Source organism: Gymnoscopelus microlampas (genome assembly GCF_963454915.1).
Source record: "Gymnoscopelus microlampas genome assembly, chromosome: 6".
Taxonomy (NCBI): domain Eukaryota; kingdom Metazoa; phylum Chordata; class Actinopteri; order Myctophiformes; family Myctophidae; genus Gymnoscopelus; species Gymnoscopelus microlampas.
This window is the reverse complement of record NC_139943.1, coordinates 57,961,767-57,977,892: the sequence shown is the minus strand read 5'-3', so window position 1 is coordinate 57,977,892 and position 16,126 is coordinate 57,961,767. Positions and strand designations below refer to the sequence as shown.

Genomic DNA, 16,126 nt, shown 5'->3' with positions numbered 1-16,126 from the left:
GTTTCATACGCACACACTGCTTTAGAGCCCTGCGGAGATCTGGATCATTAACATGCTCAACAAATTGATCTCTCAATAAGACAGATGAGTTAGGTATGGCCTGAGGTGCATTTCTCATGATTTTTTCCATGAGTTCAAATAAAGCATGGGAGTACTCTTGGAGTGACTCTCCATCAAGCTGTTTCCTAGAAAAGAAATCTTTTTGCAGGGCAACATAAGACAGAGGACACCCATACACTTCCTGTAAAATAGCTAAGACTCTCTCAGGGTCCTCACGATCTTGTTTAGGCCTATACTTGATCTCATCTTTGGCAGGCCCTTCCAAGTTGTCATAGATGAAGTAGGCCTGATCTACTGGGGCTAGACGCCGGGCCCGCATACTAGCACGGACCTCTTCGACCCACTCTACTATACCTATACCCATAGTCCCACGAAACATGGGGCACCTCCTTTCTCTAGGTGCATAGAGGAGGCGGTCAGGGGCCACACCAGGTGGGTTAGAGTGACCAGCAGGGCTGGCGGCCCCGTTTGTTGGAGCAGAGGTTGAGTTCATAGTGTTAACAGAAGCAAGCTCTTGTACAAGGTTCTCCTTTTCAGCCCGGAGCTGTATCACCAGGTCCCGCAGATCCTGTTCCTCGCTCATGATGACCAGGCAGATGTCCACAGGTGCCTCCTAGTCGAGGAATCCAAGGCCAACTGCTGTTTTTGTCCTTCTTAACAAACTAACAATGGTTATTTTTAAATCAAAAAGCTCATACATACATCGACAAAAAACAGGAAAACAAAGTGCAAACCAACTGAGAGAAAAACTAGAATGACACGTCTCTGCTTTACAATTGTCCTGCCGACATACGCCAAATGTGACCAGGGCACTTAGGCCCTGACACAGGATACCAGACTACGCCACTCTGGGAGTTTCACCCAGAGAATATTCTATAATGCACAATACACATTGAATACTAGCCCACAGGTGGTTATAATAAGGAGGAGCAGAGACGTGCGTTTCCAGTTGAAAAGAGTACATTCGTTTTATTTATAATTAAGAGCAAAATAAGCAACAATCAATACGTCAAACTGGAAGGGGTCAAGTTCATGAACTGTAAGTTATATTTATTATCAATTACAAAGACTAAGTAAAAGGTAATCCACCATTTCAATCAAACAGTATCAAAAGGGATAAAAATGGGGCAATAGCCTAGAGTACCAGTAACCCGGGGGCATAGGTGTCCTTACACACAGCTGGGAGGCAGGGAGTGAGGGAGTGAGGAGAGAGGGGTTTCACCGCCACCAAAAGCGCACAAAACGGCACACGCACTAAAAGACAAGAGAAAACATGTTAAAAACACCACAACACTGAAATCTTAAAAGACTAAATCAGCATGCGGCCAAAACAGTAAATCATGCACTAAAACTAACACAAACTCCAATACAGCCTATCACCAGTGACCACCCACCTGTCGGGACTACAACTATAGCCCCCTAGTACTGGTACGGCCGGAGCCAAAGATACCTCAGTTTATACTGTTATATATATATATCTTTTATCAAGCAGCTGGTTTGCACAAACACAATAAATCAAAGTAAACAAAATCAAATAACCAAATCAAATAACCAAATCAAATAACCAAAAATAAACCTAAATCAAATAACCAAAATAATAAGGACAAAAACAGCAGCGGCAAACGGAGCTTCACCTAACAAAACAAACATGACATAATTAATAACCTGATCAATAACATAAAACAAGCTCCAATGTGCGCAGCGCGACTGCCTTACCTCTATAAACAGTTAGAGCAGCACAGACTGGACAAACAGACAGACAGCACGCCACGCACACCTCTCGCTCACGGAGAGAACAGGTCGGGAAGGGGGGAGCAGTGAGCACCTGCAGAATAGAACAGCATTAAGTTTTGCTAGGCTCACACATCACTATGCAGTTAACACATATAGTTACATTCGGTACCTTAAACGAGACGCTGAACCGCGACGCTCCCGCACACAACCCACGACCAGGCAGACGGACAAACGCCAACTAACTAGCGGCTGCGTAGAGCTGCCTATTAATCAGCCTGGTGATTATGGGGGCGTTGCTTTGCGTTGCGTTGCCAGGGGCAACCAGAGAATCTCAACCCACTACATTATGGAAGGGTTTAAGGTTTCTGTGCCTAATCGGGAATGCCTTGCTAGGCAAACTAGTAATCTATTAAACCTTCAGTAGTAGTATGCCTAGTTATATTGTAATGTAAGTGCATTACAATATAAGTACTAGTGCATTAGTGTATATTGATATATGATATTATGTATGGATGTATGTAAGTAAGTACAAGGAACATGTGCTGTTTAAATGCCTGTTCCTCATTAACAAGTGATCAGTGATTTTCTGTGTGTGACGTCCTGCGGGGGAGGAGAGGTAGGTATGTTCTTTGTGTGGCTCAAATCAGTGAGTTCCTATGTGTGTTCATCTCAAGTATTTTCTAGACTATATGCTTATTCTAATATACTACACATCCCCCCAATGGAGGGCCCTAAAGGTCCTCCATAAACGTGGGGACATGAAAACCATAGAACCTAAAGTAACACTAAAGTAACACAAATTAAAAGGCATCAAAGAACTAACTAAACATTAGTACCAAAACACAAACCATAAAAACCTGCTACTCCTCATGTAGAAAAAGAACAAATGTGTTAGGATCATCCAGACCCCCCTCTGCAAACAAAAACTGTAACACAAATAGGCTACACAGGCTTCAAAAGATAACTAAAATGACAATCTATAAAAATAGAAGGACATACAAATCGCCATTTACTATGCGCGTCAAAACACAAAAAATCGCCTATATTAAAACGCACTATCAAACGATCTCTGTCTTCATCAGGGTCTCTGACGGACATCTGTCTTCATGAACGGAAAACCCCGTCTCACAAGAAAAGATAGAGTAAAGTTAAGTTAAAGCTGTAAAAGAGAAAAGGAAGAGGAAAGATGTACTGTATGTTAGGGGTGTCACGATTCACTTAGGTCACGATTCGATTCGGAATCGATTCCTAGGGTGCCGATTCGATTTAAATTGCGATTCTGCGATTAATTATGAGTAATTACGATTCAATTCGATACTGCGATTTATTGCGATTAAATCCTGGGGTGCCGATTCGATTTAAATTGCGATTCTGCAATTAATTGCGATTCGATTCGATTCTGCGATTTATTGCGATTAAATCCTAGGGTGCCGATTCGATTTAAATTGCGATTCTGCAATTAATTGCGATTCGATTCGATTCTGCGATTTATTGCGATTAAATCCTAGGGTGCCGATTCGATTTAAATTGCGATTCTGCAATTAATTGCGATTCGATTCGATTCTGCGATTTATTGCGATTTTCTTCCCCAAATCACTTTGCTTCAATTATACTAGAACATTTTAAAACAATTCTGAACAACATAAACCATGAAAAGTTGAGTCATACACTTCCAATGCAGCCAGATCATGTCAGTCAGTCTTTCTGACATTTATTTCAGACAAAGTGCCAGTGAAAAGGGTACAACCTTATAAAAACAACATGTTACATTACATCCTGGTCTTAAAGCTGCCAGTCAGTCATCTCATCAGCTGCTGGGAAAAATACACAAATTCAATTCAATTCAATTCAATTTTATTAAAGTGTCAAATCACAACAAGTTGTCTCAAGACACTTTACATGTAGAGAAGAGACCCAACATCCCACCCTGAGCAAGCAATTTTGCGACAGTGGCAACGAAAAACTCCCTCTTAATTCAACAGGAAGAAACGTCAGGCAGACCCTAGGCTCTAGGGCGGGGGCCTTCTGCCTCGACCGTGTTGGGGGAAAGAAGAGAGAGAGAAAGGGAGAGACAGAGGAGAGACAGAAAGAGATACAGTGCAAGCAGTAACAATAACAATAATAGCAAATATAATAGTGTAAGATACTAGCATATGATAGTATAATATAGTACAGCAATAGTGTGTATGCAGTATATAATGGAATAATATAAAAATGTTTAAGATAATATAATATGCGGTATAGTGTAGTGTAGTAGAAGTCCACGGTCGTGTCCAGGTCGTGCTCCATGGAGAGAGGCCCGGTCCGGTCCGCAGTCACAGTCTTGAGCCGCAGCTGGGGGTCCGTAGTAACAGTCCAAAGACTCCATGGAGAGGCCCAGGCCCGGTCCGCAGTCACAGTCTTGAGCCGCAGCTGGGGGTCCATAGTAATAGTCCATGGACCTGCGACGTGGGTGGTAGAAGAAACTCCGGGGAACGAGTCCCCGGTTGTAGAATTAGTGGCAGGCCTTACTAGAGCGTGAATCCGTACAGGGTTAATTACGATTGTACCAATGGGACACAAACCCACACAACCAAAGGGAGGACGGGAAGAGAGAGGACGAGGGGAGAGAGGATGACTATAGGGGGACTGAGTCTATACACTTCGGCTATAGGCTTTATCATAGAGAAAGGTTTTTAGTCTAGTTTTAAATATACAGAGTGTGTCTGCTTTACGGACTGAGACTGGGAGAAGGTTCCACAGCTGAGGTGCTTGAAACTTAAATGCTCTACCTCCTGTTCTAGTTTTTTGGGGGTTTACTGGAACCGTAAGCATTTTTTCATACTGTGGACGCAGTGGTGTTCTGGCTGGTTTACGGGGCTCGATGAGTTCTTTGAGATATACTGGTGCCTGTCCATTGAGAGCCTTGTATGTGAGGAGGAGAACTTTAAACTCTATTCTGTATTTAACCGGGAGCCAGTGCAAAGAGGCCAATGAAGGAGTGATATGATCTCTTCTTCTGGTTCCTGTCAGTATGCGCGCAGCGGCATTCTGGACAAGCTGCAGGCTATTTAGGGACTTACTTGGGCAGCCTGATAGTAAGGCGTTGCAATAGTCCAGCCTAGAAGTAACAAATGCGTGGACAAGTTTTTCTGCATCATTTTGGGACAGAATGTGCCTAACTTTTGCAATATTACGCAGGTGAAAAAAGGCATTTCTTGAAATTTGTTTTATGTGGGACTGAAAGGACATGTCTTGGTCAAACGTGACTCCCAGATTCTTTACAGTGGCCCTGGAGGTCAAGGTAATACCATCTAGGGTAAAATTCTCATCGATTAATTTATCTCTGAGGTGCTTAGGGCCGAGTACAATAACTTCAGTTTTGTCCGAGTTGAGGAGTAGGTAATTACGGGTCATCCAACTCTTGATGTCTATAAGACATGCTTGAAGTTTAGCCAGTTGATCTGTTTCATCTGGCTTCATTGATAGATATAATTGTGTATCATCTGCATACAAACAGTGTACACATTCACACTTAGTTCACAGTGATGAAAAAATATGTGCTGTAGATGTCTAGATGAGATATTTCCTTTAACAACATCATCATCATGACATTTAACTAAACCTGATGTTCTTCTAGACCTTTACTTAACAACACAGAATATATGCAGTTCTGGGGACCACCAGGCATCAACAACAGGTCTTGTACAAATGAAACCAAATGGACCTACAGGTCTTCAACTTACAAATGAGAACAAATGGACCAGAACAACAGGTCTTCAACTTGAGAACAAATGGACCTACACTACAGGTATACATCTTAAGAGTGTACAAGGTACAACCTTATAAAAAAAACATGTTATTTAATTATTACATTACATCCTGGTCTTAAAGCTGCCAGTCAGTCATCTCATCAGTTGCTGGGAAAAAAAACACAAACAGTACACATTCACACTTCACAGTGATGAAAAAAGATGTGCTGCAGATGAGCTATTAGTATTTTAGCCTTTAACAAATGGACCTACACTACTACAGGTCTGCAACTTAAAAGAGTGTGCAAATGAAACTAAATGGACCAACAGGCCTTCAACTTAGAGTGTACAAATGACTAGGCAATTACTGATGTATTTAATTGTATCCATGTGGCCTAATGCATATTAAACTGGGAGTCACTGAAATTAAACAGATTGAGAAATAAATGTTGAGAAAAGTAAATAAAATATAAAATAAATGTAAAGGCTAAAGTAAAGTGCAATAACAAATAAAATTGACCTTGATATACATTAATATCATTCACATTAAATGAGCTCAACTTCAAAACTATGGACTTCCATTTGGTAAGAAAAAACAAACAAAAATGAATCAGGACTGCTACATTTAGCTAGTAATCAAAGTGCTCATCATCATCATCAAACTAGTGCTGGGGAATGTCGAGGTTCTTGTGCAAAAACAAGAGCTGGTCAACATGCTCACTGGTGAGGCAGCTCCTCTGAGCCGTGACAATGTCCCCGGCTGTGGAGAAAACACGCTCTGAAGGGACACTTGACCCTGGTACACACAAGTACCGCTTGGTTAGTGCGGCCAGGAGAGGGTACTCACGGTGGTGTTCTTTCCACCAGTCCAGTGGCTTTTCAGACATAGCCACAGGAGCATCCGCTTTGTATTTATTCACCTCCTCCGCTGCAGTGTCAAAGGGTAACTTCTCTGGTGCAGATGGTTCTGGACCTGGCCCATAGGTGTTCCCAAACAGTTCAGCCAGTGCAGAAGATGCTCTTTTTTTAGCAGGTGGGGGGCCCTGGGGGTCTTCATTCTCCTCACTATCACCGTCAGCAGCACTGGGCTCCTCCTCGTCAGAGTCTGGCTCTGTTCTCACCACCACATTTTCCTACAGGCCATGGTGCAACAAATAAAACAAAGTGGTACTACAATTAACTTAGCACTTTTATTTTATATTTAATGTATTGTATTACTTTAACATAGTCCTTGGGCCAAACCCCAAAATCTCACATATCGCTACCACCTGGGATGGCAAATTCTAGTTGGGTTTTTTATTCCTATACATCCCTAGATATTATTTTTGTATGATAGACCTTCCTGAGGCCCAGCTAAATTGGGGTTATCAGCTGCTAAAGTTACCACCCCCCATTGAAAAATGGCATTTTAGACACATGTGCATATCTTGGTATTGGCTCACGTTCAGGGCATATTACAATGTTTTATATTTTATGTTTGGTATCATTTTTAAGGGGACACTTTGAGCTTTCATTCGAGCCCTTTGGTGACTATGTATGATAAGTACAGTGGTCACTGGAGCTCTTCAAACCTTTAATAACCTTTTTTTTCTCACAATTTCCGCCTAAACCATATATTTTCTTTTAGTTCTGTGGCATCAAGAAACATCAGAGACACAAAACACAACAACTGGAATACTGACATGACCCTAAGGATTCAGGAAATGTATAATTTACCCATAGTATTTCATTCTGGGGTGGTAATTTTCAGCCTTATCTTAAACAAGCACTTTTTATGAGAAATAGACCGGTCAATAGGCATATAAGAAAGAGTACCACTAAACCTCCCTAAACATTGATAGAAAAGGGTTTTCAATAGATTCTGGTACCTTTAGGCATGCTTGAGAACATCCCAAATATCCAGGAAAATATACTTAGCAGAAAGGCATAATTTTCAAGATGCCATCCAAGATGGTCATGCAGTTCTGGGCAAGAACCATGCAGTGTTTTGCATTCAGTACAAATATGTAATTTCTGCCTATTGTAAAAAGGAGACCACTTCTAGGAGAGGAGACTGCATCTATAGCTGTATGAGACCACTGTACTGTATCTAGAAACCACTGTACTGTACTGAATATATTGGAAGTGGTCTGTAGACCACTCTAGTGCATCTGTAGACCACTGTAGTGCATCTGTAGACCACTCTAGTGCATCTGTAGACCACTGTAGTGCATCTGTAGACCACTCTACTGCATCTGTAGACCACTGTAGTGCATCTGTAGACCACTCTACTGCATCTGTAGACCACTCTAGTGCATCTGTAGACCACTGTAGTGCATCTGTAGACCACTCTACTGCATCTGCAGACCCCTGTAGTGCATCTGTAGACCACTCTACTGCATCTGTAGACCACTCTACTGCATCTGTAGACCACTGTAGTGCATCTGTAGACCACTCTACTGCATCTGTAGACCACTGTAGTGCATCTGTAGACCACTCTACTGCATCTGTAGACCACTGTAGTGCATCTGTAGACCCCTCTACTGCATCTGTAGATCACTCTAGTGCAGACCACCACACTGTATCTATTGCTATCTGAGACCACTTTACTGTATCTAGAGACCACTGTATTGTGTATATATACCACTGTACTGCATCTATAGCTATATGAGACCACTGTACTGCATCTATAGCTATATGAGACCACTGTATTGCATCTAGACCACTGTGCTGCATCTATATCCCACTGTACTGAATCTATAAACCACTGCACTGCATATATAGACCATTGTACTGCATCTAAAGACCACTGTACTGCATCTATAGACTAGCTACTGTATCTATAGACTGCTGTACTGTATCGATAGACCACTGTAGTGCATCTGTGTAGACCATGTAGTGCATCTGTAGACCCCTGTCGTGATCTGTAGACCCCTCTAGTGTGTCTGTAGACCCCTCTAGTATGTCTGTAGACTACTGTCTTGATCTGTAGACATCTCTGGACACTGATACTGCATCTGTAGACCACTCTAGTGCATCTGTAGACCACTCTAGTGCATCTGTAGACCACTCTACTGCATCTGTAGACCACTCTACTGCATCTGTAGACCCCTCTACTGCATCTGTAGACCCCTCTACTGCATCTGTATCTATATATTTTCTTTTAGTTCTGTGGCATCAAGAAACATCAGAGACACAAAACACAACAACTGGAATACTGACATGACCCTAAGGATTCAGGAAATGTATAATTTACCCATAGTATTTCATTCTGGGGTGGTAATTTTCAGCCTTATCTTAAACAAGCACTTTTTATGAGAAATAGACCGGTCAATAGGCATATAAGAAAGAGTACCACTAAACCTCCCTAAACATTGATAGAAAAGGGTTTTCAATAGATTCTGGTACCTTTAGGCATGCTTGAGAACATCCCAAATATCCAGGAAAATATACTTAGCAGAAAGGCATAATTTTCAAGATGCCATCCAAGATGGTCATGCAGTTCTGGGCAAGAACCATGCAGTGTTTTGCATTCAGTACAAATATGTAATTTCTGCCTATTGTAAAAAGGAGACCACTTCTAGGAGAGGAGACTGCATCTATAGCTGTATGAGACCACTGTACTGTATCTAGAAACCACTGTACTGTACTGAATATATTGGAAGTGGTCTGTAGACCACTCTAGTGCATCTGTAGACCACTGTAGTGCATCTGTAGACCACTCTAGTGCATCTGTAGACCACTGTAGTGCATCTGTAGACCACTCTACTGCATCTGTAGACCACTGTAGTGCATCTGTAGACCACTCTACTGCATCTGTAGACCACTCTAGTGCATCTGTAGACCACTGTAGTGCATCTGTAGACCACTCTACTGCATCTGCAGACCCCTGTAGTGCATCTGTAGACCACTCTACTGCATCTGTAGACCACTCTACTGCATCTGTAGACCCCTCTACTGCATCTGTAGACCACTCTACTGCATCTGTAGACCACTGTAGTGCATCTGTAGACCACTCTACTGCATCTGTAGACCCCTCTACTGCATCTGTAGACCACTGTACTGCATCTGTAGACCACTGTAGTGCATCTGTAGACCCCTCTACTGCATCTGTAGACCACTCTAGTGCATCTGTAGACCACTCTAGTGCATCTGTAGACCCCTCTACTGCATCTGTAGACCACTCTACTGCATCTGTAGACCACTGTAGTGCATCTTTAGACCACTCTACTGCATCTGTAGATCACTCTAGTGCATCTGTAGATCACTGTACTGCATCTACCGAGCCTTTGTGGCGACATAGTCATGTTAAATGTGCTTTATATATACATGTTTAAAGCTGTGTTGAGTTGAGATGCAGTATAGTGGTCTATAGATACAGTACAGTGGTCAATGTATGTGGTCTATAAATGCAGTACAATGGTCTATACATGCAGTACAGTAGTTTATAGATTCAGTACAGTGGGATTGGATGCAGCACAGTGGTTTATAGATGCAATACAGTGGTCTCATATATGCAGTACAGTGGTCTCATGTAGCAATAGATGCAGTACAGTGGTATATATACAATACAGTGGTCTCTAGATACAGTAAAGAGGTCTCATATAGCAATAGATACGGTGCGGTGGTATATATACACAATACAGTGGTCTCTAGATACATTAAAGTGGTCTCATATAGCAATAGATACAGTGGGGTGGTCTAGATACAGTACAGTGGTTTCTAGATACAGTACAGTGGTCTCATACAGCTATAGATGCAGTCTCCTCTCCTAGAAGTGGTCTCCTTTTTACAATAGGCAGAAATTACATATTTGTACTGCATGCAAAACACTGCATGGTTCTTGCCCAGAACTGCATGAGATAGGCATACATTTGGCATGTCTGTACAGGAGAGGCTTGTAGGTATCCATGTAACCCATTTTCATTCACATATATTGAGGTGACAGCTCAAGGGACCATTTGGAAAATGGTGATGGTCGTTTTTCCCTCGCCAAAATGTTGTCTTAACTTTGAATCATTAGGTATTTAGCCCCCTTCCCGACAAGGTAGCATGACAAGGTTGGTCCCATTGGAAACCTGAGGTTGTCTGGAATCAAATGGTATCTCTATCTTTGGGCTACGTCTAAATTTGAGTGTTCCACAGTCTCCGAAAGACAGTCTCGCCGGCGTTCCAGCCAGCCATCCCGCAGGTCTCATAGGGTTAATAAAACATTGAAAAAAAACACACTTGGGACCACTTTTTTTCTTGGGATCATCAAAATCCCAATATTAGAGGTCCTATGGATGCCAAAAATCAAAACTAGAAAAAAAAATAAGCAGTCGCGCGTGGACCCCTCCTAGGGCCTCTACTACTTCAGCTTTGATTCCTGAAAAAACTGCTCCACCACCAAATAGGCCACACCCACTTCATCAACTACTTTAATTGGACACAGGTTTGTTTAATTTATAAAAAAAAAGGAGCAGTGTGATGTCCAAAAAGTGTGTTATATAACTTTTAATATGTTGTTGGCTATGAATGAAAATCCGCCTATAGAGAAAAATAACAACATGTCAAAAAATATAAAAAGCTGCTCCTATGGAAAGTCTATCAGATTTTTATTTACTTATATTGGCCCAAAAAACAATTTAGTACAGGTAAGGTTTTGCCAACTTTTTGGTAGCGATATCTCGTCTGGCCCAAGGACTACAGTAACACCATTCTACTTGCTCACACACACACACACACACACACACACACACACACACACACACACACACACACACACACACACACACACACACACACACACACACACACACACAATGGACTAAATAAACATTTCTCTAATGCTTATATATTTATAAATGATTAGTTACCTGAAGCTTCTCCTTCTCCATTATGGCTGCAGCTTCAGTGATCATTCTTGCAAAGGTTTCTTGCTTCTCATTTTCTGACAGGTATGACAACACTTTAAATCTTGGGTCTAGTGCTGATGCTAGGTTGAGTGTGGTCTTCTCCAGCTCAGATGTGTACCTCTTTGCTAGGTCTTGGTGAATGGCTGCTTTGAGGTGTTTGACAAAGGGAGGATCCCCAATGTTTTCCTGGGTGTTCTGCATAAGCTGTGCGTGCAATGGGGCTATGACGGACAGAGTTGGATTGTTTTCATCCGACATGGCGTTGGTAGCCACAGCAACTGGCTTCATGGCCTGGACGAACAGCTCAGCATTGCTTAAGTCTGACCCACACATAGTGTTGATGTCTTTCTCTGTCTGTCTGATTTCGTTGCTAAGCAGTGTAGCGCTCACTGCTTCCTTTTGCTCCAAGAAACGCTCCACCATTGAATAGGCGCTGTTCCAACGCGTCGCCACGTCCGTTTCCAGTTTGTGCTTAGGGAGTTCCAGTCTACGTTGTTTTTCTGGGAAAATGTCGTTCGCTCTGGTACTTCTGTGGAAAAAACTAGACACCCGACGTATCCGTGCGAGTAGTCTTGAGACATCTGGTAACTTCAGTGCGCGCTGCGCGGCCAGGTTTAGGCTATGCGCGTAGCATCTGATGTGAAGAAAACCGGCTAATTCTGCAGCAAGAGCCATGTTGGCCGCGTTATCTGTGACTAACGCCGTGTCTTTCGCGTTGATTCCCCATTCGGTCGTCACATCCTTGAGCAAATCTGAAAGATTTTGACCAGTGTGGCTCTCGTGCATGGCACGGGTTTGGAGGACGTGAGAGCACAGAGACCAGTCCTCTGTGATATGATGGGACGTTACCGTAACATAACCCTCTGTGGCCCGAGAGGTCCATCCGTCACAGGTGAGAGCGACTCGTACTGCTCCTTGCAGCGATAGTTTTACCTTGGCCACAACCTCGCTGTAGAGTAAAGGCACGGCTTTATCGGTGAAATGGGTCCTACATGGAATGTTGTAGCGCGGCTCCAAGTTGTAAAGCATGTTTCTAAAACCTTCATTCTCCACCACCGAATATGGGCGAAGGTCTTTGGCTATAAACTGTCCAATTGATCTGGTGATACGTTTAGCCTTTTCCGAACCTTTGGGCATTTTTTGCAGTGTTTCTTCGATGCTCTGTTGACCTGCTAGCTGCCTGTGTTCTGGGGAGGTTACTGACTGCACCTCGGGGTGGTGTCGGAAAAGATGTTGACCCAGGTTGCTTGTATTACTACAATACTTAACTAGTGCACGACAGAGTTTGCACACAGCGTTAGTCTTGTCTAGCTGTGTGGTGCTTCCTTTCACTAAGTAAAACCCAAAGTGTTTCCATACTTTGGATTTAAAATGTCCAGGAGCCGGTCGTATTTCTTTTTCCAATTCCACATTTTCTTGGTCCGCCATTTCGTGTTTTGCTATTTTCACTTGGCGCATACAGATGACGTAACCTGACTCAAGTCACCACAACGCGCCACCACAACAAATAGCCTCTGCACTGTCTACACTTTCCGTAGCACTGCCATCTGTTGGATGAAAGCGGCAACTTATTTCACCACAATAAAAAAATCGAAAAAATCGATTCTGAACATTTGAAACGATTAAAAAAATCGCGGCATTAAGAATCGCGATTTATTCACGAATCGATTTTTTTTGACAGGCCTACTGTATGTCCACAGGTTGAGGGGAGAGAGACACAGAGGGGGGAAATGGTGCTCCTCCTGCTTTGAGTGTAGTTGCAATTGTCCAGCTCCAAGTAGTAATGACACCCCTGTCTGTGGGAGGGCTGTGGCCTCCCCTCTCCTCTGTTACATTGTCTCCAGATGTGACAACGGCTCATAATGAAGTTGCTGATCCTTAATGATCACTGACATTTGCTTAGTAGAGTTTGCATCCGGCTGTCATTGTGGGGGAAGGAGCTCTCGTTGGCTTGGCTCCCATCACTAATATCGATCAAGTATTCAAATAATATTGAACTATATATTTGATAGTTATAGTAGACCCTTGTAGGTGCACTGTGCATGGCCAGAAACCCAATAATAATAGTGTTTTTTGATTATATAGCCTTTGAAATAATGTTGAAAAGCATTAAAGAAAAACTATACGTTCACCATTAAAGGTTCATACACAGACCACGAACAATTGTCAGTCCACAACGCATCTTATTTGGCAATATTGTTTAGTCTATGTAGACTGCATATGTTAAGGACGGGAATATAGGGGTGATACGTTACTCCAATACAAATTACCATACGTTACTCTAAAAGTCGGCACTAAAACTACAAACTCACTGATGTCAAACAACAAGCTCATTTAGAATCAGGGTAGGACGTGTGATTTTAGGCTGTGGGGCAGAATTGTTCTGTCAGCTTTAACCCTACTGCTCAACCTTGGTTCCTTGGCTAAAGCACCACCTCTTGGAAGTGGGGGCCAACTTAGACTGGACTAGTCCCCCGCAGCATTAATTAGCTACCAGCAGATCTGTGCTCAGACCATGTGGGCACAAGAGCGTCCTCTCCTGCCCCACGATCCGCTGTGAGTCCCAGGGAGGGCGTGTCAGCCGTCGCCTCCACGTCCTCACCTAAACTCACAGTCGCACTTAAATACCGGTGATTGTTACAGTCCACATCAAAATACCCTCTGTCCAACAAGCTACTCTTTGTGATCACTTAAGACATCAGACTCAGAATACAATTACTATGTTCAACTCACTATTTTTCATTACTATAGATAAGAACCTATATGTGTTTCCCTCTTACTCAACTGCACTTATCTCTATGTATTTGATAACTGTCCTCCTATAGTATGCACTCTCCTAACATTTTCATGGACCTTGCTACTTCCTTTCCTTTCAAGAATATTGTCACACTTCCTTGTGCGTAATATACTACAATTTGTGGATGCAGATTATTGCAGGTGATGGGCAAACCCCTCACAAACAATAATATGCATTATTGTCTCCTTATGAAGATCAAGCGTTGCTCATATGTGGCTCTACATTTTTATGAATCACTCACAGTAATAATACACTATTTTATTAAACCTGTCACTCATCTTCTCTTAATTTTTGTCCCCCCTTGTAACTTTTACATATCTCCCAAAAATAGTTTTCGTTCAGTACTACAGTGAATCTTCAGAAGTTGATTTGTATCAGTAGCTCTATTATACATTCACTCACCAGGCATACACATTCAATCTTCTCTCTCACTCATACATGTTGTAATCATACACTGTCAAACAACTTCATACACCCAGGCATGTAACCTCTTCATTGAACCCCATGGCTTTCTGCCTACCCCAAATCTTATACTGTCACTAACTCCTCCCTATGTCTTCAGGTTTCGACGGCCAGGCGAACATAGTTCTTCTAGGCACTCAAAACTCCAAAATGATTTTTGGTAGAGTGCACCTAGCCATGTTCACCACTTAAAACAAAAAAAGAGAACACTTTACCTATTTCAATGAGTCGATTCCATGCCAACACAAACACACACTCAAACAATAAATTTCAAACTACTGCTATTAGGCTATTAAGTTTCAAATGGTTTTAGGGACAAACTGATCTTGTGTGATACAATGGACAGGCATCCCTCAGGTCATGGAATGGGTCTGCTTGTGTCCATCCAGATGAAAGGCCTCTGTGTGGTCTGTTTGGCCTTCTGGATCTTTGTATCAGGGGGATGGCCTCAGAAGGTTTGGCTTGGTGTCATCCTCACTGGGAACTCCCCATGGCACATGTGCGCTCAACACAAAAGAAAATAAACAATTGCATTAGCGTTCATTCTTCAATTATTCAAACCATAATCTCTACATCACATTAAATGCAGAATAACTCTTAACTCTCACTCATTCACTCAAACAAAAGGGTAAGGGACAACCAACAGTGATTGATTGTTGTCTCCAGAATTAAATGTCTCAAACAGACTATACTTTTTTTTTTTTAAAGAATGTAAAGGAGATTCACAATTACTACATGTTTCATTATGATTTCCCCTATTGTTATTAACGTGGTGAAATGGAAAATATGTGTTTGCACACTTTTATAACATGCTCACAATTATAATGTTTATCATTAGATTGTAAACGGTGCATTACTTATTTTAAAACTTCTCTCCTGCTTCACCTCCCCCCTTGAAACATGAGAATCAGGTTTCAGAAACACAGAGGAAAGTGTGCAGGAACAACACAATTGTTATGTATAATCCTATAAAATATGTAACCACACCGAATACACCTATATACGTGAAACGAGAAGAAAATACCACATGGAAGTGGCTGTAAAGTTGTTCACTAACATGCAACAAAACACATGCGTGTCAAAATGATACTAAAATGTAATAAGTAATATGAGACACAGAGAAAAATAAGATTTGGATTAAAAGCAACGTAAAGTAATTAAACTAACAATGTAACAGCAAACTGTAAGAAATAAGTGAGCTTAGAATATTCCAAACTCAACTCACAGCACACAGCAAAGGAAATAGAAAAACCAAAGCTGTAAGTAAAGGAAACGATCTTGCACGTATGGAAAGAGTAATAGCTTGGTTAAATTGCTAGGGAGACAACTTGTGCTGAGACAATAGCAGTCATTGAACAATACACTTCACAACATAGGCGGAGTGTACAATGTAACACAATAAAGCCCGCCGTCAAAGGAGGATCTCTGTGACACCCTCAATGAAAAGGGGAGGGAACCCCCACGTA

The 16,126-nt window shown here is 42.1% G+C and overlaps 1 protein-coding gene across 1 annotated transcript; it reads right to left on the bottom strand.

Annotated features, from left to right (window-relative positions):
* Window positions 1-5,578: 5,578 nt before the first annotated feature.
* On the bottom strand, window positions 5,579-12,931 carry LOC311047537 (E3 SUMO-protein ligase ZBED1). The gene is made up of 2 exons (XM_084060284.1): window positions 11,363-12,931; window positions 5,579-6,658 (listed from the first exon to the last, which is right to left on the bottom strand). The coding sequence occupies exons 1-2, from the start codon at window positions 12,857-12,859 to the stop codon at window positions 6,188-6,190; spliced, it is 1,968 nt and encodes a 655-aa protein (XP_083916410.1). The 5' UTR covers window positions 12,860-12,931; the 3' UTR covers window positions 5,579-6,187.
* Window positions 12,932-16,126: the final 3,195 nt, after the last annotated feature.